Source organism: Nomascus leucogenys, chromosome 24 (assembly GCF_006542625.1).
Source record: "Nomascus leucogenys isolate Asia chromosome 24, Asia_NLE_v1, whole genome shotgun sequence".
NCBI classification, from domain to species: Eukaryota; Metazoa; Chordata; class Mammalia; order Primates; family Hylobatidae; genus Nomascus; species Nomascus leucogenys.
Window position 1 is genome coordinate 7,722,201 of NC_044404.1, and position 20,761 is coordinate 7,742,961.

At 41.6% G+C, this 20,761-nt stretch overlaps 1 protein-coding gene across 20 annotated transcripts in view; it reads left to right on the forward strand.

Moving 5' to 3' along the window:
* Positions 1 to 20,761, forward strand: part of CAMTA1 (calmodulin binding transcription activator 1) — a 976,509-nt gene that overhangs the window by 79,883 nt on the left and 875,865 nt on the right. The window contains exons 4-5 of one of the 20 annotated variants that reach the window (XR_004028395.1): positions 3,644 to 3,727; positions 7,922 to 8,005. The exons of 16 other annotated variants lie outside the window; for them this stretch is intronic. Coding sequence is in view for 2 of the 4 variants with exons in the window: in XM_030805211.1 (XP_030661071.1) it covers positions 3,644 to 3,727; positions 7,922 to 7,930 (93 nt within the window). In the remaining 2 variants the exon portion in view is untranslated. Of the gene's footprint in view, positions 1 to 3,643; positions 3,728 to 7,921; positions 8,215 to 20,761 lie in introns of those variants that run through there. 3 more of the 20 variants (XM_030805211.1, XR_004028397.1, XM_030805213.1) reach the window with 3 other exon arrangements.

Below are 20,761 nucleotides of genomic sequence, written 5' to 3' on the forward strand. Positions count from 1 at the left end.
ACATCTAGTTGTCATATCTTCTTAGGCTCCATTAGACTGACAGTTTGTTAGATTTTTACTTGTTTTTGTTGACCTTGACAGACTAGGTATTTTATACAGTGTTCTTCAATTTGGATTTGTTTACTGTTTTTCTCGTGGTTAGACTTGGATAATGGGTTTTGGGGAAGGAAGACCACAGAGGCAAAGTGCCATTCTCATCACATCATATCAGGGGTACCTGCTCTCAACATGATTTACTACTGATGATATTAACCTTGATCACCTGGCTGAGGTAGTGTTTGTTAGATTTCTTCACTGTAAAATTACTGGCATTTTTGACACTTTCCTCTTCTTTTTATCTGTTTTGAATCCAAAACAATTCCTGCTGGTTCTTTTTCCCAAATAAATTTCCATTCTGTCCAAGTCACTCTTTGCAGCCACTGCTGCAGTCCAAGCCACAATTGCCTGTGCACAGATGGCATTGAGCGATCTTCTGACTCATGCCCTGCTTGTGCCCTTGCCTTCTCCAACCCAGTCTCCACCCAGATACCAACGTGGTCCTTTTCAAATGCCAGTTGGTCAGTGGTACTCTTGTTCCCAAGCCTTTGAGCGGTTTCCTGTTGTACTTGAGATACCACCCCACCTTATAGACACAGTGTGCCAGGCCTGCATAAGCTCATCTCTGTCACCTCTCTCATCTCCTACCAAGCCCCTCTCGCCTTGTCCTCTGTTCCAGCCACCGGTTTCTTGCCTGAGTCCCTTCAACACTCAGCCCCCTTAGACATGTCGTTGCCTCTGCTTAGAATGATGGTCGCCCTCCACCTTGGTTCCCTTGGGATCCCAGCTTACATGCCATTTACATGTTGTTTCTTCAGGGGACATTTCCCATCCCCTTGCAGGGTCCATGGGGCACTCTTGCCGGGTGTTTCTGGAGCATGCCACACTGTACCCCTGATGCTGGGAGTTACTTGTTCTATGTCGGAATTGTTCCTCAGTGCTGGGGTGGACAAGGCTGAGACGTGCCTCGGCATGTCACGGTGTGTCCCTGTTACTCGGTACACAGGCTATACCGAGCCTGTGCCAGAGTGGATGCTTGATAAATATTTGTCGACTGGGTGAAATTTTTTAAAAATTTAAAAATTTTTAATAGAAATGGGGTCTCACTATGTGGCCCAGGCTGGTCTGAAACTTCTCAAGCAATCCTCCCTCCTTGGAGGGAGCCTCCTTGGAGGCTCAAGCAATCCTCCCTCCTTGGCCTCCCAAAGTGCTAGAATTACAGGTGTGAGCCACCGTGCCCAGCCTGAATGGGTGGATTTTGTCTTTTGAATGGTAAACACTCTTCATTTTTAGCATGCCAGTATGCAAAAAAGTACTTGAATTTATTTTTCTTAGTCCATTGATTTAAATCCCACATGTATTCTTTTAAATGTGTCACATAAGGTGCTGTGGTGGGTACAGTAGTGGATCTAGAAAGTGTGTTCAGCCTCTGCCACTCCTGAGGACCCATTCATTCATTCTGTCATTCACCAGACAGTTACCGGGAACCTGGGTCTGCCAGGCCTAGTGCAGAGTGTGGGGATATGAGTGCTTGTGAGTGAGCCTGTTGAGGGAGAGGGAGAAACTTACAGATCCTTCAGCATTCCAGTTGTGGTTAGGATAGATTTGGGCAGATTTAGTTTGAATTCTCGCTCTACCATTTTTAAGATCTACACTCTTGAGCTTACCCTCTACCCGTTTGCAAAAATGTGAACAGCAGTGTCTCCCTTGTAAGTTGTGGAAAGAATCAGCTAAGAAAAGGAATGTAAGATGATCAGTATAATCATAGTAATCACAGAGCTAATGTTTTTTGCCTTTGAGGTCCTGAGTACTAGCCTAAGTAGTTACATTAATTATTTTTGTTTATTCTCACAGTAACTCTGTGAGGTAGGGATGTTACTGTTTTCATGTTGTAAATGAAGAAAGTGAGACTTTAGTTGAAAAATTAAATACTTTGTTCAAGGCCACAGAAGTAGTAAGTGGGAGAGCTATAACCTGAACCCAGGTTCAAGGACGGCATGATTTTAAAGCCCAGAAAGGACTCCTTACATTCTGTGTAGCTACCCCATCTTCCAGTGTGGCTTTATTCTTTAAAGTTGTGAAGACTTTTCAGGTTATCTTGGCGTTTAAAAAAATGTAATAGTCTTTAGAGGGACGATTACCTTAAGCTATTCTCAACTTGAATTTGTTTCTTAATTTAACATTTTAGCAGCTTTGACATCGGTGACTTGGTGCCTGTGTTGAGGAGAGAGTGTATATGTTGGGACTGGAGGATGAAGTTTGAAGTTAGACCCATCTGGGCAGTATTTATCTTAAAGTGAGGATTGTGAACTTGTAATCAGACTCACCTGGAGGATTTACCAAAAATGTAAATTCCTTAACCACTTCTTTGGTACGCTACATTATAATCTCTTAAGGGTAGGACTTAGAAAACATTTTTGCAAGTGATGTTATTTAGATAGTGGATTCTTTTCATTCTGAAGTTTGAGAATCAGTGAATAGAGGGAATGGGAAATGTCAGCTTCTTGATGATCCAGACTGCCCTACAGGAAGCCAGTAGAAAGATGAAAGTGAACCCTGGTATGCCTGGCTAGTAAGTTTAAAAACAAGTAATGTGGAAATAAAATCAACAGTGGGTGAATTTGTCTTCCTGTTGTTTTATTTTTTATATTATTTGTGTTTGGGAGGAATTTGATTTGTATTTTATGATCATTTTTCCCTAGTGGGTAGTGGGGTAGCACGAGAAATGAGTGGGTCTAGGCTATGATAGAGTTGGTGCAATGCAGCAGGCCAATCGGAAGAAAAAAATTTAAGCATATTTTGTGGATTAGCATGTCAGTTGCAAAAATAGGAGTATATCTAAAGCTGATTTCAGATAGTCTCTTTTTAGAGAAACTGTGTCAGACTGTGCCCGGACTTTTGCTTTGGAAAATATGGTAATTTCAGGTTTGTGGCTAATTTGAAAATTAGTCATCAATACTAAGGGTTTTAAATATGTAGCATTTATGTGTTTATTATGTATTTCTATATTCATAAACATTGAGGATTATTTTATTGTCTCATGTAACAAGAAGACAAGCAGCTCAGGGATGGCGGCTCCCGTGTGCTTCCCCATGATCTCTCAGCTTCCTTTGTGTGGATGGCCCCAGCATGGCTGTGTGCCTAAAGCACGCATAGAGGGCAGCATTCTTGTCTCAGGCTCCCCACCCACCATTCTTAAGCAGCTTTATTGAGGTATAATTGGCACACTAAGTTGTGCATTGTCTTGTACGTTTTGCAAGTGTGCATCTGTATACACTGCACAACCATTACCATACTATGATAATGAGCCTATTATCACTCTCCAAAGTTTCCTGGTGCCTTTTGTGATTCCTTCTGCCCACCCTTTTCCTCCTTTTGTGAAAGCTTTGATGTTTTTAGGGAAAAAAAAAAATTATATTATGGAGGATAAAATACTAGGTAGAAAGATATTTAACTTGTAGTTTTTGCTTTTTTTTTCTTTTTGAGGAGTATTGTGGAAATAATATGATTGTAGGTATAGGTTGCTGTAATATTTATAGAAAGTTTTGAGAAACAGATTCTCTGAACAGACCATCTTGGAAGAGTTTGACAGGAAATATATTTTCAGAAAGGCTGGAATAGAGGTGGAGATGGTGCCTGCTGGCAGGAGAGGGAGAGAAAGGAAGGACAGCACCGCACCGGCCACTTGCGGGTGAGCTACAGACATGAAAGCCAAAGGCTGCGCTTTTCTTTGGTTTTTCAATAGATGGCATTTTTATCATGCTAGAAAGACTAACATGAATTCTAACATGAAATGGTAATAAAAATGTAATCCCCACTAACTGCAGTGTATACTTAGCTCAAGTGCATTTTTTTGTTGTTGAATGGCATGCTGGTGATTGGTTTATTTATATTTATAGATTAAAAATAATAAACTTTGCCCTATCATTGTAATCACTTCTTGTTTTTTCTTTTTTTTTTTTTCCCTCCCCCAGAGACGGGGTCTTGCTCTGTCACCCAGGCTGGAATGCAGTGAGTGGCACAGTCTCAGTTCACTGCTGCCTCCACCTCCTGGGCTCGTGTTCCTTCTGCCTCAGCCTCCTAAGTAGCTGGGACTGCAGGCATGCACCACCACACCCAGCTAATGTTTATTTTTTGTGGAGGTGGGATCTCCCTATATTGCCCAGGCTGATCTTGAACTTCTGGGCTCAAGTGATCCTCCTGCCTTTGCCTTCCAAAGTGGTGGGATTATAGGCGTGAGCCACAGAAGCGTGCCTGGCCTGGGTAGTTCTTTTTAATTGTTGAATATACTTGCTGAAGTTAGTTTCTGCTGCAGAAAGCATTATATAATGTTGAGTTAACAGCGATTTTGTAAAGAGTTAGTAGAATGTATAAAGTTTTACCTGGGAGGCAGAGGCTGCAGTGAGCCAAGATCTTGCTACTGCACTCTAGCCTGGGTGACAGAGAGAGACTCTTTAAAAAACAAAACAAAACAAAAAAACGACTGTATAGGGTGAAAAAACGACTGACTGTATAGGGTTTTATTTTAATGGGTTTCTTCAGCTGTCTCCTTCTAGCTTCTATGACTCTGCATTTTCTTGGCTCTTTATTTTTCATTTCTTTACAGTTCTTCCATGTATTTTGTTTTGAAAGTAATATGCCTGAGGTGAAAACGGCGGCATTTCTGTCATGATTTAACCTTACTAGAAATGACATTCTTTGCTCTTTGTCTGTTTAGTTAAGAAGTGAACCAATTCCCTGTACTTAAGTACTACTCCTTGGTGTGGGGTGGGGTGGGGGGAGATTTTTAACATAGAATACAAATTGAGTTTTTTGGAAAAGGTATCCCTATAAAATGTTGTCCAGGTAGTTAGAGCTTAATATGGGTGATAATTTCCCTAGGAGAATATTCTTTGCTGTAACAGTGATGAATTGATGGACTTGTGAAAGTGAAACTTGGCGTGTTTCTTCTTTCAGCCTCCATGTAACTCACAGATAGGGCAGTGTAGAGTAGATTTCTAGTTTTAGATTAAGGATCGCTTGTATCCTATGCAAGGTTTTGGGGGTTGGTTAGGGTCTTTCAGTATTTCCTGTCTAATTCACTTACTAGTTACAAAGAGACAAGCTGTAATGTAAAAAGTCTTCCTTGAGCTAGACTAGCTTTCTGTACTCCTTGATGTAAAAATATCTGGTAGTTCTGCCAGTTGGGGATTTGTTTAGGGTGAATGAAAACCCCTCAGGCTCAGTCTGTTCATGCACTGGTATGTATTAATTCAGTCCATTCATAGTCATGAGCTGACTGTGCCTTATTGAAGAAAGGGAGGCTTCTGGAAGAGAAAGGACGATGGATAATCTTGGATCCTCAGGCACTGCTGCTGGCGCCTGGGAGTGGGGCAAGAAGACAGGAGGTTCTGAACAGAGGGCTTTGTATCCAAAGTTAAGACTTAGGCCAGCCCTTGATGGGGAGAGAAGCTACTCAGGCCCAATAACCTCAAATAGCTCAGGTTAAATCGACAGTTGTCAAATCTAATTTCTCTTTACAGCATTATTTCTGTGGGAAAATGTGTGTGGCTCATATACTTGCCTCAGCAAACATACTGGACTCAGAATCAGCTCTTTGTTGTCATAATTTAAGTGGAATTAGTTACTCCCTAGGATGCATTGCCCCTTGGATGGCTTCTAGCCTTCTTTTTACTTATTAAATTATATTCCAGGTTCCTTGACTGTGAGGGACATAGTAAACTCCTAGTAGCCTTTACCTTCCCCTCCCTAAATAGCAAACTCATGTAGAAAACATTAGCTAAAATCCTTTATAGATTTTTTTGAAATCACCTAAAATGTTATCATTATTGGCACCATTTCATTTGGAGCCATTTTGTCCGAACCACTAAGTATTTAGGTGAGGCGATTGATTTCCTTCCCACGTGGGAATTTGGTTGGTTGTAACATTCAGGCACTCAGAGTGATTCCTGTCTGCTTGGAGATGACATCATGTTCAGGTAGTCTGGTGTCTGAAACTTTTGGCAGAGATTAAGCTGAAGATTTGGGCTAACATATTTTTTGTGTGTGAGTTGGTGAATTTTGAAGATGATTTAGAATACTTTAAAAAAGCATCTGTGAGTACTTCATCACCTTGATGTCAAGAAGAGATTGTTATTTAATACATACATGTTTTAGTAATGAAGGAGGTACATAGAGATAGTTGATTTGAACAGGTTTACTTTTTCTCCTTTTTAATACAAAATATTTTTGGGAAACAAAACTTGACTAGTGTTACACTACTCGCTTCTTGTTTTTTGTTACAAACATGCCGAAATGGTCTAAATAATGATGCTACTAAAACAACATATGCATTGTTTTGATGGGGTATTGATTCCTTCTATAGTGTTTAAAATTGCTTGCATGCCTCCGAGCAACAAACACATACGTGACAGACTTTATGTGAGATGAGCATTCCAGAGAAATGAAATGCAAGTTTACTTTTCAGTAGCTATGCAACTTAAAATAAAAAAATTGTGTTTTTTGAAACATGGCCTTAGGGCACTAACACTCGGACCCAGTGCATGAGCTCTGCAAGTTATTTTAACAAAACCTAATCACAGGAACAAACATCTGGCATTTATAGAGTTTGTTTATTTATTGATTGCCATAAGCCTCTAGAAATAATATTCTGTTTCTTTTAATAAAATCCTTTTGGAAGTTGTCTATATTTTAATATCTAAGTGTTTTTGGAATTTAATTTTAACAAGGTTAACTCAAATGTTAAATATTGTGGGCTACAACTGAAGTAGGAGAATGTAAGAAGAAATGGCAAGTGGGGACTCTTGTAAAAAGAATGGCAACTAAGTTCTTTGTCCTGGTTATGCCCCTCCCATTTACTCTCCTGTATGGCAGGCCATTATTTACACTGCTTTGTAGAATCTGCTGTCTAGTAAGCACTAAGGAATTTGGATCCCTAAACCAGGGAGCATATAGCCTGCTAAAGCTTAATTTTCAGACAGGAGACACTAAAGATGATTGTGTTATGATACTGTTCATTTTATATACTAGTGAAATGAACACTGAAATTATTTAGTATAACCATTAATTATAGTGCTTACCATTACTGCAAAGTTTGTCATGATTTGGGTGGTAGCTTCATGTTTCAAAACAAAACCATAGGTCTATCCTTTTAAAAAACATAAACTGCTTTAATTTGTTAATGGGGAAAGTGAGTAAATAATAACATTTATTGAAGAAATGAAGCCTGTCAGATACAGGAAAAACAAAACAAAAAACCCTTGTAGATATTCCTCGTGTCAAGCCCCTAGTAATTCTGTGTAATCCAGTAGAACTAGCAAGTTATTTTGCTTAAAATGTCTTTTTTTCCCCTGTGCAGTGAAAGTTGAATGTGAGAACAGATCTTAATAGATATAGTTACACAGTTTATTTTATCATGTATCACTTTATTGCTGTCTTCTAGAACATTGTTATACTAAATGTTCCAATAATGGAAATTTTATGCAGCTACTTCAAATGTAACAAATTTGCAAAAACTCAATTTTGGAACTCATTCCTTGAGGAGAGGAAAAAACTCACCATGCTGTGACCACATTAGATTTCTGATATGTTGGCAACTTATCAAACACTGTCATTTCCAGAAAACAGGTTATGGGGTCAAATTGAAATATCAGCACTTTTGGTCACTTTCAGTTGAAGATATTTTAGGTTTTAATGATTGAATGGTTAAATTAAAAAAAAAAATGTTGGTAACAGGTAATGAAAGTGTGGTTTTGTATGTAAATAAAAATGGCTCTACACGACATGAGGAATGATGGGGTTCAATTACAGTGGAATCTTTTCAAGAGCTTGATTTTAAATTCTCAGAGATACTAGTTTTACTTACTGGAGCTCCTTTGTTTTGCAGAGATCATGATGCAGCCGTCCTTTTGGATTTCTTTTTAATAATGTGTGACCCTTCACCTTTGATCCCCTGACCTGCATTACCTTGGTAACCATTTCATTTTTTAATTTAATTTCATTTTTTAATTTTGGTGTACAAGCTGTAACATTTCATCTTTCAAAGTGTAACGCGCTGATTTCCTCAAATAGAGATACCCCTTTGAGCGATAAATTTGCAAAATGCTGTCTTCATTTTCCGTATTAAAATTCATTTCAGTTTTAAAATAAAGTGTAATCTGTGTTTTCATCCTTTTAAAATTTAAGTTTAATGAGTGCATTTCCCCATACAGTATATTTCCTTTTTTATTCATGTTTTGCAGAAGCTGAATTAACTTGATATTTACATATAACTTACACACACCCAGGACACCCATACCTCTTCTCTACTCCCAAACCACCCAAACCATTGCCCCTCACCTTCTCACACATACACCCTCACCATCACCATCACCACATACCCCTTCCTCTGCAGAGTAACTTATCTTTCAGAAATAGTAGCAACTTGAATTTATTAGTCTTAGCTGCCACATTATACTTCTTCAGATTATATTTTGTATTCTGAAGTATTTTGGGGAGAAAAAGCTTAGACTTTTAATTTTAATTTCATTTAAGGACTAGAAAAATACAAAGTTGTCTCATTACCCAAATTCACCTTTCCCCACTCTTTTAATATTTTATTTCTTTAATTTTAGGCATAAGTTAAGAACAAGCAACAATTTTAACATGACCAAAAAATGTACTTTTGTCTCTGCCAAAACCTGGTCAGCCAGCCCTGGTGGTCTCAGTACCAGATTGATTTCTGCCATATGCAGTTTCATGACTGTTTTTCAAACAATGCATTTTTATTGTATTTCTCTTTTCAGAAAATTCTTAATCTAAAGCAAAACAAACCAAAACCAAAAGACGGAAACCAAACTTGAGTCAGTTCTTTGAACTGGCAAGATACTCCTAAGAAATCATGTCCTTAAGAAAAATCATGTGAATTCTGTCAGTATGGCCCACTGAAGCACAGATTACTTTTTACGTGTCTCATTATTTTATTCTCTAACATTTAATGCTGATGTTTTAATTGCACACAGCTGAAGCTGCTAAATGAGCACTGAAATGGATTTAAGTCCTCTTTGAGCTTTGTTGATACCTATAAAAGTTTATATCATTCATTAGAACCACATATTAAAATTAGTGGTGGTTAGCTGTTCACTGGTGATTGGAACTCTCACGAACACTTTTGTTCAGGCTCACGAGCTTGTTCTTGCCTAGTATACTTGGATACCTGAAAAGCTGCCTTTGGCCTGTTGGGTATGTTTTCTTTTCACAGAATTGCAAAATATCAGAGCTGAGAAATACAAATAGGTAAACCATCCTATGATTATAAAGCCCCTGTGATTTATAATGTCCCAGTAGTCAGGAGCAACTTTTTTGCTAAACCTTGAATTTTAAGGTGATTTTTTTTTTTTTTTTTTAAATAATGCTTTTCACAGTTGTGCTGGCGTGTTTTCCAGATCCCCAAAGACTTTTTTGCCTTAGGTATGTCTTTTATTTGTTCTTTTGATGCCATGTCCTTCTAGCACTAAAGGAATGGCATCTGGCTCAGTGGATGGTACATGGAAGCCATGTGGGGGGCCATGACTGCTTGTTGCCTCCATTTCTCTTGCTCAAGCAGCCCCAAACCGGCTGACCCCTGAGGGATGAGCTGGTTGATGGTCCCTAGGAGAGTCACAGCTCCCTGCTGATGGAATCGGCTCCCCTGGGGCTCCCATCTGCCTTTGAGGTAGACAGTACTTTATTTGTAAGTCCAGTAGGAGCTGAAGAGAAATTAATAGGTTAAGACGAGAAAAGTTTTTATTCTCTTATTTTATTTTACGATTAGATCAGTTAGATTTTCTTTAAAGTTTTCTGCTTAATACATTTTAAGATAACCTCATTTTTCTAAGAGAGTTAGTACATGGACACATTTATGGCTTATTTCCAATGAGCGTTGTTTATTTGGTTAGCATTTGGGACATTTAGTAGACTGTAAGCCAACGGATGTTTTTGTAAACGTGATTCATTGAGAAAAACCTTCATTTGAGAGTCAGATAACCTGCTTTGGACTAGTAAAGTCTCTGGATATGTTATTGGTATCTGTTGAGGTAGTCACACAAAACTGAAATACTCCAACAGGAAGACTTCAGAAGACTTTCATTTTGGTGTAAAAACAGTGAAATTAGCTGTTTGACTTAAAATATAGGAGTTGTAAGACATTTCATTGATGCGACTTCTGTTTTATCCTCTGTGAAATGTAGATACTGTGTGTCTCCCACTTGCTTTTTAGGGTTGTTGGGAGGATAAATGAAACTGTATGACAGACACCCTGGGAACTCAGAAGAAAGGTGCTTTTGAAACTGAACCTCATCCTATGGCTGTGCTGAGAGGCAGTGGTAGTGAACCCTGTGGTGAAAGGCCAGGACCATGGGCTCTGGAGCCAGGCTGCCTTGGTTCGAATCCCACCTCGACCTCTTGCAAGTGGTCTGACCACAGCAAATCACCCAACCTCTCTGTGCCTGAGTTTCCCCCGCTTTAAATTGGGGATGATAATAATAGTACCCACTAAAGGATCCTGGTGAGTTTTAGCTGAGCAGATGTCCACAAAGTGCTTAGAGCAGTGCCTGCCATGTAGTGTGGCTGATCCTCACACCCAGAAAACCCCAGCAGGGGGACTCACACCTTACAGAAAATCAGATCCAAAACCATTCCCCAGTAGTCTTCTAACATTGACTTAGAGACCCTTATATGTTTAGAGAGAGGAACTGAATAGTTTATGGTAATTAAGCACCTCTAAAACAGATGCAAGTTCAGGTGCATAAAGTTAAATCTGGGTTTTTAATCTCTTAGGAAGAAAAGTTTAGATCACAAAGAGCTCCACAACCCTTTGTTGATAGGTTCTTTGAACTGTTTTTGGCTATGGAGGGACAAGGAAGGAAACCTGAGGGACAGACCCACCTTTTACCTGCTTAGCCTTTCTCGTTCCCTTTTACGCTTGGTAAGGTGTCTAGGTAGCTTTGAAGGAGTCAGAAGTGTTGAACTGTTTCAAGGTTTTTACCCAGCTGCGTGAGGCTTCGTTGTTCTCTTGAGTGAGGTAGAAGGGACATCACTGCCTTTCCTGAGTGTGTAAGAATGCCTGTTACGTATTCATCCCAGGGCTTTCCATACATTTTAATCATCCACATTTATCTACAAGGTGGGTAGTATGTTCACCCCATTTTGCACATGAGAATGCTGATGCCCAGATAGGTTAAATAAATTCACCCAGGCTCACACCCTCAGTAAACTGCCAAACAGGCACTTAAATCCAAGTGCCACTCATACCACGGCACTGCTGCCTTGCATTGAGCTGCAAACCTGGCTGAGCCACTCCCAAGAAACGGTTTTGCCCTTTTAGTTGCAGGGACCTCAGCTGTACGCATTATCATCCTTCAGCCATCAGACCTTTTTTTTTTTTTTTTTTTTTTTTTTGAGATGGAGTCTCGTACTGTCACCCAGGCTGGAGTGCAGTGGCGCGATCTCGGCTCACTGCAACCTCTGCCTCCTGGGTTCAAGTGATTCTCCTGCCTCAGCCTCCTGAGTAGCTGGGATTACAGGCGCCCATGACCACGCCTCGCTAATTTTTTGTATTTTTAGTAGAAACGGGATTTCACCATGTTGGCCAGGCTGGTCTCGAACTTTCCTGACCTCGTGATTTGTCCACCTTGGCCTCCCAATGTGCTGGGATTATAGGTGTGAGCCACCGCGCCTGGCCCAGTCCTTTTAACGCAACAGCGCCCCTAACTTCTGAAGGCCCCTAGCTGGCTTCAACAACTGCCCCTCTTCCTGCCCCACCATGGAGGGCTCTGTCATACATGTGTCACTTTTAGGGACTCTTATTACCAGTGGCTTCTTCAATCCTGGCTGCACATCCAGAATCCTCTGTACAGCTTTTAAAATAATTCACTTTTTAAGAAACACTTGCCCCATCCCAAGACTCTTGTTTTAGAGAGATGGATAGGTTCAGATTTTGTAAACAAGAAAACAAATAGGTCCTTAAATTGTGCACATACGGATCTGTGCTTCTGGAGTGTGGGCCAGTGCTATTAATTCTGTAGTTGACTCCATTGTAAGGTAAAATGAGTTTTACGGGCCAGTTTAGTTGTTCAGCCAACAATTGTTAGTACTGTTTCTGTAGGAAAAGTTCCTGGCATCCACCCTGTAGAATACCATCCTCCATGAGTGAGCATTTGATCACCACAGAAGCCAGGTTTGAATTTAGTTAGAGTGAAATGAAGTAGAGGGCCCTGCTTGCTTTCTTGTTCTTTCATTTTTTTTTCTCTTCCTCTCTTTTATGGGTTTATTGTTCCCTTTTTTTCTTCTCTTCCATAGTTCCCTCTTTCCTTGTTTTCTCTTTCTTCCACCATCTGGCGTTATGTTTACAGTGTATCTGTCATCAGACTGTGAGGTCCCTGAAATCCTTCAGATGCCTACCACAGAGTTGACGTGTAAACGAATGTTTCTTTATTTTTTAATTTTTTTTTTTTTTTTTTTTTTTTTGAGACGGAGTTTCGCTCTTGTCGCCCAGGCTGGAGTGCAATGGTGTGATCTTAGCTCACTGCAAACCTCCGCCTTCTGGGTTCTACCGATTTTTCTGCCTCAGCCTCCAAAGTAGCTGGGATTACAGGCGTCTGCCACCATGCCCAACTGATTTTTATATTTTTAGTAGAGACAGGATTTCACTATGTTGGCTAGGCTGGTCTTGAACTCCTGACCTCAGGTGATCCACCCGCCTCGGCCTCCCAGAGTGCTGGGATTACAGTGGTGAGCTGCCACTCCTGGCCAAATGAACATTTCTTAATTTGTCTTAGTATCTGTCTTTCAAAGAAGTAGGTACTGCCTGTCATTAGCTTGAACATTGTCAGATTTTGTTTGTGATTGTCTGTCCTAACTTAGGTGGTTTATCTTGAAGAGCTTAGGTAATTTAGCCTCATAGATTTAGATAGATCGAGAAATGGCAGGCTTCAGTCACTGAATAGTACAGAATGTTGGGCAATAAGATGGATTTGGACCATTCAAGGGAGCGCTTATATCAGGCTTTTAGCATATCTGCTGCATAGTTTTTAGAGCTGGAAGGTCTAAGATCATCTTAGGTCTAAGATCATTGGACCCTTCATTTTTGGTGGTGAGGAACCCACTCCTGAGAGAGAAAGGTGCTTCTTCGGTGCCCACCTCCAGGCCAAGACTTGCCTCCTTCTCCTCTGTGTCCTTAGCTGAGTGAGAGTTGGGATGGCGGAGAGCAGAGGCAATGTGACAGCATAGCTGCTGCAATTAACTGCCTGCCTCTAGACATGATGGAGAAACAGTCAAAGTAATTCTCCTTCTGCGCTCCCCCTCCCATGGAAACAAGTGATAGAAGGTTAGGGCAGTTTTGAGGGCAAGCGGCAGACTTCCCCACTGTGAAAGTCGGGAAGGTTTGGGTGTGCCCTAGACCCTGTCCTGTTGGCCTTGGCACTACCAAGTGGGCTGCTTTAGGGGTCCATCCTGATGGTGTTTAGCCCTGCTTGAGGCTTTTGAGGACACTAAGAAACACATGGTGAGGGTGTGGAAGGATTTTTTGTCATTCCTCAATGAAGATCTGCCCTAGGTAGAAAGGGAGTTAATGAAGGAGAAGTCGGCAACACTATTGCTGCACGGTCAGGAAATAACAGAAAACATGTCCCATTTGTTCTCATTTGTGGTGATTGTTTCCCTGGGAAACTGTGGCCGTGGTTACCATCATGCTGTGTGGTGCACCTCAGAATCCTAGGATTAGACTAGATTTTCCACTTTCCACACACATCTTCAGGTGGGGTTGCAAATACTCCTTATGACAGACTATCACATACACTGGCCACAGAACTTCAGTTATTCAGGTTTGGATATCCAGCCCCTTTTCTCTCTTCTGTGTGGATCCTTTTGAGTACTTTATACCTCTAAGCCTTTCGTATTTCCAAAGGAGAAACCAGAATGACTTTTGTCACTCTTTTGTAATGGTGGGAAAAGGACTGGTAGGGGAAACTACCAAGGTTTGACCTGGGATCTACTTTACCTGCTCTAGTTCACCTTGGAGCATCTGACCATACGTAGGTCCTGGCACATAGTAGACACTCAGCAAACATTAACTGTCTTTTCATTTCTCATTAGCACAGGTAATTAGGAACAGGAGCTGATAGACTGCACGTATCTGTGCAGAGATATATCTGTAATTAAAGTTTTAATTAAAGAAACACCAGACCAGGCAGATGGTTCTTATCCCTGCATCCTGTAAACCAAACAGCCGTGGCTTTTCGATCTTGCAAACATGCAAAGCTGAGAGTAGCAACATTCGTGGTGGTACACCAAAGGGAATAGGTTGTCTTATAAACTAACCATAATCTAATTTTGGTAGCACTCTATGTGATGCCAGATTCAAGGATAATCATTGCAGTTTGAAATGAAAGACAATACATCAAAGTTACGTCCCAACCAAAGCTTTTAAGCCTCAAGTCAAGGGCATTACACAGCCCAGCTCGTAGATCACAAGACGTGTGGTTTTGTGCTAGATCACAAAAGCTGACAAGGTGTTATTTAGGATCATCAGCTAAATACAGTATTAAATTAGAGGGCTATCATTCTGATTTTTCAGGCATTGCCACCGTATAGCAGTACAGAATTGAGAAGTGACTTGTACCTGCCTGCCTCATGCAGATCCTCTCAGCCATGTCACAGTGACCTTAATGGTCAGTCGAGTGCAGAATTAGAAAACAGAAACCGAAAACACCCACAAAGAGCGACAGAAGAAGACTTCTCTCACATCTTAGCACTTCTCCAGGAACCGCTCCCCTAAGGAACCCCAGCCATTTGTTCTGGTTCCGTCGCCATCAGTAGGAAGCTGGAGCAGTACAGGGACGTGGGCAGACGGTAAAGTCCATGGCAGTTCACCATGACCGCTTGGGCTTCATCCATTCCATAACCCCCAGTTTCTTACCCCTCCTCATAACCCTTCACTTTGTCACACATGTCATTTTCAGGCATTCAGTGCAGATAGGCAGCTGTGCAACAGGATTACATACTAGTTGATACAAGTATGTTTTTACCACCTACATCTCACTAATTCATTTTCTACTTGGTAGAACCAGTACTGAAGATGTTCATTTCTTTTATCACAGCGAAGAGTTTTAGTTTAGAGGCTAGGAGAGTAATTTCTACTTTGCTGAACAGTGAAGTACCTTACCATCCCTGCACTTCTTTTAAAGGAAGTGGAGTTTCCGCTTGAAAAAGAGTCCATGTTATACCGGGATATATATAAGGATCTTCACATTAAAGAATATGTCATCAAATGTAGAGCCTGGAAGTATTTTATCTTAATACCATCTATAAAACTCAGTCATCCTAGGAAAAATGTGTGTGTGTAAGTGTAAGGAGACATACCAAACCCACAAGACCCTGCGATGTGCTGTGAGCGAAGCCTGTGTCTTGCTGGTAGACAGAAATGTGTCCATCACTTTCTGGCTTGGGGAAGACTTCAGGTATTTGATGAGATGTCCTTTGGTTTTAGAAGTCAATTAAATGTAAGCTGCTCTGAGTAAACAGCCATTTCTGGTTGTGTTTAAAAATACTGTAAGATCAAAATTGTGCTACTAGGTATTAGGTTGGCATTTTACATGTGGAATTTGAACCTGGCTGTGAAATCTGTTTCTTCTCTAATTTGGTTCAAGACCTGAACATGTAACCTTTGAGTATACAACACAGGTTTAGATTATAAAGTCTTCTTTTCCTTTTTTCTTTTTTTTTTCTTTTTGAGACAAGGTTCTTGTTCTGTCACCCAGATCAAGAACCCGCCCACTGGAGTGCAGTGGCATAATCATGGCTTGCTGCAACCTTGAACTCCTAGGCTCAAGCAGGCCTCCTGCCTCAACCTCCCGAGTAGCTGGGACTACCTGTGCTGCTGCGCCCAATTTTTTTTTTTTTTTTTTTTTTTTTTTTTTAGTTTTGTAGAGATGGAGTCTCTGTTGCCCAGGCTGGTCTCGAATTCCTGGGCTCAAGTGTTCCTCCTGCCTTGGCCTCCCAAAGCGATGGGATTACAGGTATGAGCCACCATGCCTGGCCCTTTAGGAGGTTTCTCACAAAGTGAAACCACTTGTTACTCAGAACGGCATTATGCCTCGTTTCAGGGTAGGAAATAGAGAAGCATCAGCAAACCCACCTGGAATGGTAGGCTTTTTATTTTTCTTTCTCTAGTAGGGTTTTTTTTTTTAAATTTTATGTATTTTTTATTTTTATTTTTAATTTAATAGAGACAGAGTTTTATTCTGTTGTCCAGCCTAGAGTTCAGTGGCACGGTGATCACTCACTGTGACCTCAAATGCCTAGGCTCGCCTCTGGAGTAGCTGGGACCAGAGGTGCATACCACCACGCCCTGCTAACTTTTCTGTTTTTGTTGTATAGACAGGGTCTCGCTATGTGTCCAGGTTGGTCTCGAGCTCTTGGCCTCAAATGATCCTCCTATCTCAACCTCCCAAGGTGTGGGGTTACAGGCATGAGCCACCATGCCCAGCCTCTAAAAGTGTTTTTTTTTTTTTTTTTTTTAGACAGTTTCACTCTGTTGCCCAGGCTGGAGTGCAGTAACATGGTCTTGGCTCATGGCAACCTCCACCTCCAGGGCTCAAGCAGTCCTCCCACCTCAGCCTCCTGAGTAACTGGGACAACAGGGGCATGCCACCATGCCCAGCTAACTTTTTGTGTTTTTGTAGAGACAGGGTTTCACTGTGTTGCCCAGGCTGGTCTCAAACTCTGGAGCTCAAGTGATCCGCCCGCCTTGGCCTCCCAGAGTGGGATTACAGGCCTGAGCCATTACGTCCAGCCTCTAACAGATTTTAAGGGAGCTTTTGCTCTATCTGATATCTGTATGATCATGGGAGGGGGGTGGTGGAGTGTTCTGCCCACCCCAAAGTGACTTAAATTCAAATATTTATTTGTTTGTTCAATAAATACTTACTGAATACCGAGTACTAGGCACTGTCCTAGGTGTATCTAGAATGAAGCAATAAACAAAACCATGTTATTCCCCCCGAAGAGCTTATTTTCTGGTTGGGGGAGAGGAATAATAATAAACAATAAAAAATAAATAACAGTAATTGAGTGCTTATATTTGCCAATTACATTTATTAACTCACTCTTCAGAATAATGAGGAGGTAGATACTGTCATTATACCCATTTCATAGACAAGGAAACCGAGATACAGAGAAGTTGAATTAACTTGCTCAGCGTCCCATAGCTAGTAAGTGGTGCTGTTGCATTCCTGTCCAGGTCATTGGACTCCAGATTTCATGCCCTTAATCACTGTGGTATTTTGTTTCTCTTTTAAAAAACTGCCCAATCTGTTTATTTCTAAAGAAGGAAAGAAATGTCAGTGATAGTGTGGTAAACAGTGCAGCAAGGTACGCAGTGAGAGGGTTCTTGCATGTCTGTCTGTGCGTGCTGTTCTAGTGTGACTGAGCGGGTATCTCTCATGAGGTGAACTGAAGGAAGCAACACTGTGACCACTTGAAAGAAGCAACACCGTGACCATGTAGATGTCTAGAGTGAGTATTCCAAGCAGAGGGAACTGCAAAAGCAAAGGCCCTGAGATAGAGATAGATTTGGCAATGGCGAGAGAGAAGCCAGGAGAATGACAAGGAGGCCTGTGTTGCTGTGCAGAGCGTGGGAAGGGGCAGGGGAGGTGAGGAGCCAGGAAGCAGTGTCCTGTGCGGCCCCGCAGGGCTTGGCACGGTCTTTTGGTTTTGCCGAAAGAGAAGGAAAGCCACCTGAGGACTTTTGAGCAGGAAAAAGACATGACAGAAAGGATCATTCTGGGCCGGGCGTGATGGCTCACTTCTGTAACCCCAGCACTTCAGGAGGCCAGTGCGGGCGGATCTTGAGGTCAGGAGTTCAAGACCAGCCTGGCCAACATGCTGAAACCCTGTCACTACTAAAAATACAAAAAATTAGCTGGGCATGGTGGCGGTTGCCTGTAATCTCAGCTACACGGGAGGCTGAGGCAGGAGAATCGCTTGAACCCGGGAGGCAGAGGTTGCAGTGAGTGAAGATCGTGCCACTGCACTCCAGCCTGGGAGACAGTGTGAGACTCTGTCTTAAAAAATAAATAAATAAATAAATAAATAAAATAAAATAAAATAATCACTCTGAATGTAGTGCAGAGAATCTTCCAGGGCAGGGCCAGCAGACCACAGCCCATGGCAGGATCTGGCCCACTACCTGTTTCTGTACAGCTAGCAAGCTAAGAATGCTTTGTTATGTTTTTAAGTGGTTGAAAAAAAAATCAGTATTTTATTTCACATGAAAATTATATGAAATTCAAATTTCAGTGTCCAGTTCCAGTTCTATTGAAACAGAACCACACTCTTGTGTGTATTATCTGAGGCCGCTTTTGAGCTGCAACAGCCAAGCTAAGTAGTCGTAACAGGGAGCATATGGCCTGTGGAGGAAAGATCTATACTGTTAGGCCCTTTACAGAAAAGAATTGTTGATCCCTGGTTTGGGATAGAAGTAGGGAGACCAGTGAGGAGACTGTTGCAAGAACTGATGGTGGCTTGGACCAGAGCAGGAAGAAATGGTCATATATGGGATATGTTTGAAAGGAAGAGCTGGTAGACTATTAATATAGGAAGAGTCAGGGATGGTGACCATGTTTTTGCACTGAGTAACTGGAAGAATGCTATTCTTCTTTACTGAGATCTGGAAGACTGAGAACAGCAGGTTGGGGAGGAGGGGTGAAGAGAATGTAGGTTGTGTTTTGCACCTGTTGACTGTAAGATCAGGTGGAGATGTTAAATAGCCATCGTATGTTTGAGTTTGTAACTTCAAGGAGAGGCTGAGGCTGGAGCTAGATTTTGAGTGTTTTCAGCATATAGGGGGTTCTAAAAGCTGTAGGACTGGATGAAATTTTTTAGGGAGTGTGTACAATAGAGAAGTCCAGACATGGAGCCCTGGGACACCCAATATTAAGGGGAAGTGGGTAGAAAGGAAGCAAAGGAGAATGAGAAGCAATCAGAGAAGGAAGACAGGAGACGGGGGCGTCCTGGAAGTGCATGTTTCTCTTTGCTTTGCCTTGCTTTTTTGAGACAGAATGTCCCTCTGGTCTCCGCTCACTGCCACCTCCACTTCCCGGGTTCAAGTGATTCTCTTGCCTCAGCCTCCCGAGCTGGGATTACAGGTGTGTGCCACATGCCTGGCTAATTTTTTTATTTTTAGTAGAGATGGGGTTTTGCTGGGTTGGCCAGGCTGGTCTCGATACCCTGACCTCAAGTGATCTACATGCCTTGGCCTCCCAAGGTGCTGGGATTACAGGTGTGAGCCACCGCACCCAGCCAAGGAAGCTCATGTTTCAAAGCAGAGTGATCATCTATGTCAGATGCTGCTAAAGCTGGAGCAAGAAACAGATGGGTTTCACTGTGGGCTTGGTAGCGGGGAGATCGTTGGTGACTTTGATAAGAGCTGTATGAGTGAAATGGTGAGAATAAAAGCCCAGTTGCAGCTGGTTCAAGCAAAAACGACTGGATAGGGAGCTGAGCTGGTGCTCTGAAGGAATTCTGCTTTTGGCAGCCTAAGTGTAGGGCAGGAGAGGGCAGGGAGTTGGATTTAACCTGGGATTAGGATTTTGCCAGGTGAGTACAGTGGAAGGAGGAGGCATAAGGGAGTTGAGCATTGTGCAGAAGAGTCGATGTGAGGATTGAGGATAGACCATGTGGTCTAAGCCAGGCAAGGAGCCAGGAGGCATGAAGGAGCAGAGGGTCAGTAAGAGGTCATGGGGTCAGTGGATTCAAGGAGTAGGATCAAGGAGTTGTTGGAGTTGGGATAGTCCAAGAGTAGAGGGCTTGAAATTGGTATCATGGAGGGGTCAGTTTTGGTTACCTCAAGGTCAAGGGCTCTGCTGTACAGTAGCAGTGTCAGTGAGTCACGTGTAATTTTTAATGTTCTAGTAACCACATTTTTAATAAGTAAAAATAAAGGAAACTAATTTTAGTAATATATTGTAATATATTTTATTTTATCCAAAATGTCTACATTACATGACCATGTAGTAAGTATAAAAATTGAGATGTTACTTTTTTTGGTATGAAGTCTTTGAAATTGGTATGTATCTTATATTTCCATTACCTTCTAATTTGGAGTAGACACATTTCAGGTGCCTAGTGGCTGCCTTACTGGACAGCTCATGGGATGGCCATGGAGTGTTGTCCAGGATTATCACAGGGAAAGTGTTTAAAGGAACAAGGAGGCCATGGTTCATGAAGGATTGGCCGTGTAGATCTAAAACCACTTCTGACTCCTCCTGAGGGGAGCAAGGTTGAAGAGGAAGGAGGGGACACCATGGCGGTTGGTAGAGGTCATGTGCTTCACTGGCTGAACCTAGCAGCCTTTTACCATGCAGAGAATTTAGCTTATTCTCTAGACACACACACACACACACACACACACACACACACACACACACAATTTTCTTTGGCTTTGATCCACACAATGTGTTTTTAAAGATGAATAAAAATTGATAATATCAGGTATTTTTTAGCCTTGTAGGCCAGGAAAAAGTAAAATATTTTGAAAGAGTAAACAGGAGCATCTCAGCAGCATACGTGTTACTTTTCATCTTAATCATGTGAGCCTCATGAAAGCCTCCAAGGAAGAGGTTAATGGATGCCCCAATTCTGTACCTTTATCAGGTTTAAGCTTACTTCAGTTTCCCTTTAGTTTGTTGCCTGCAGTATCATAATTAACCAA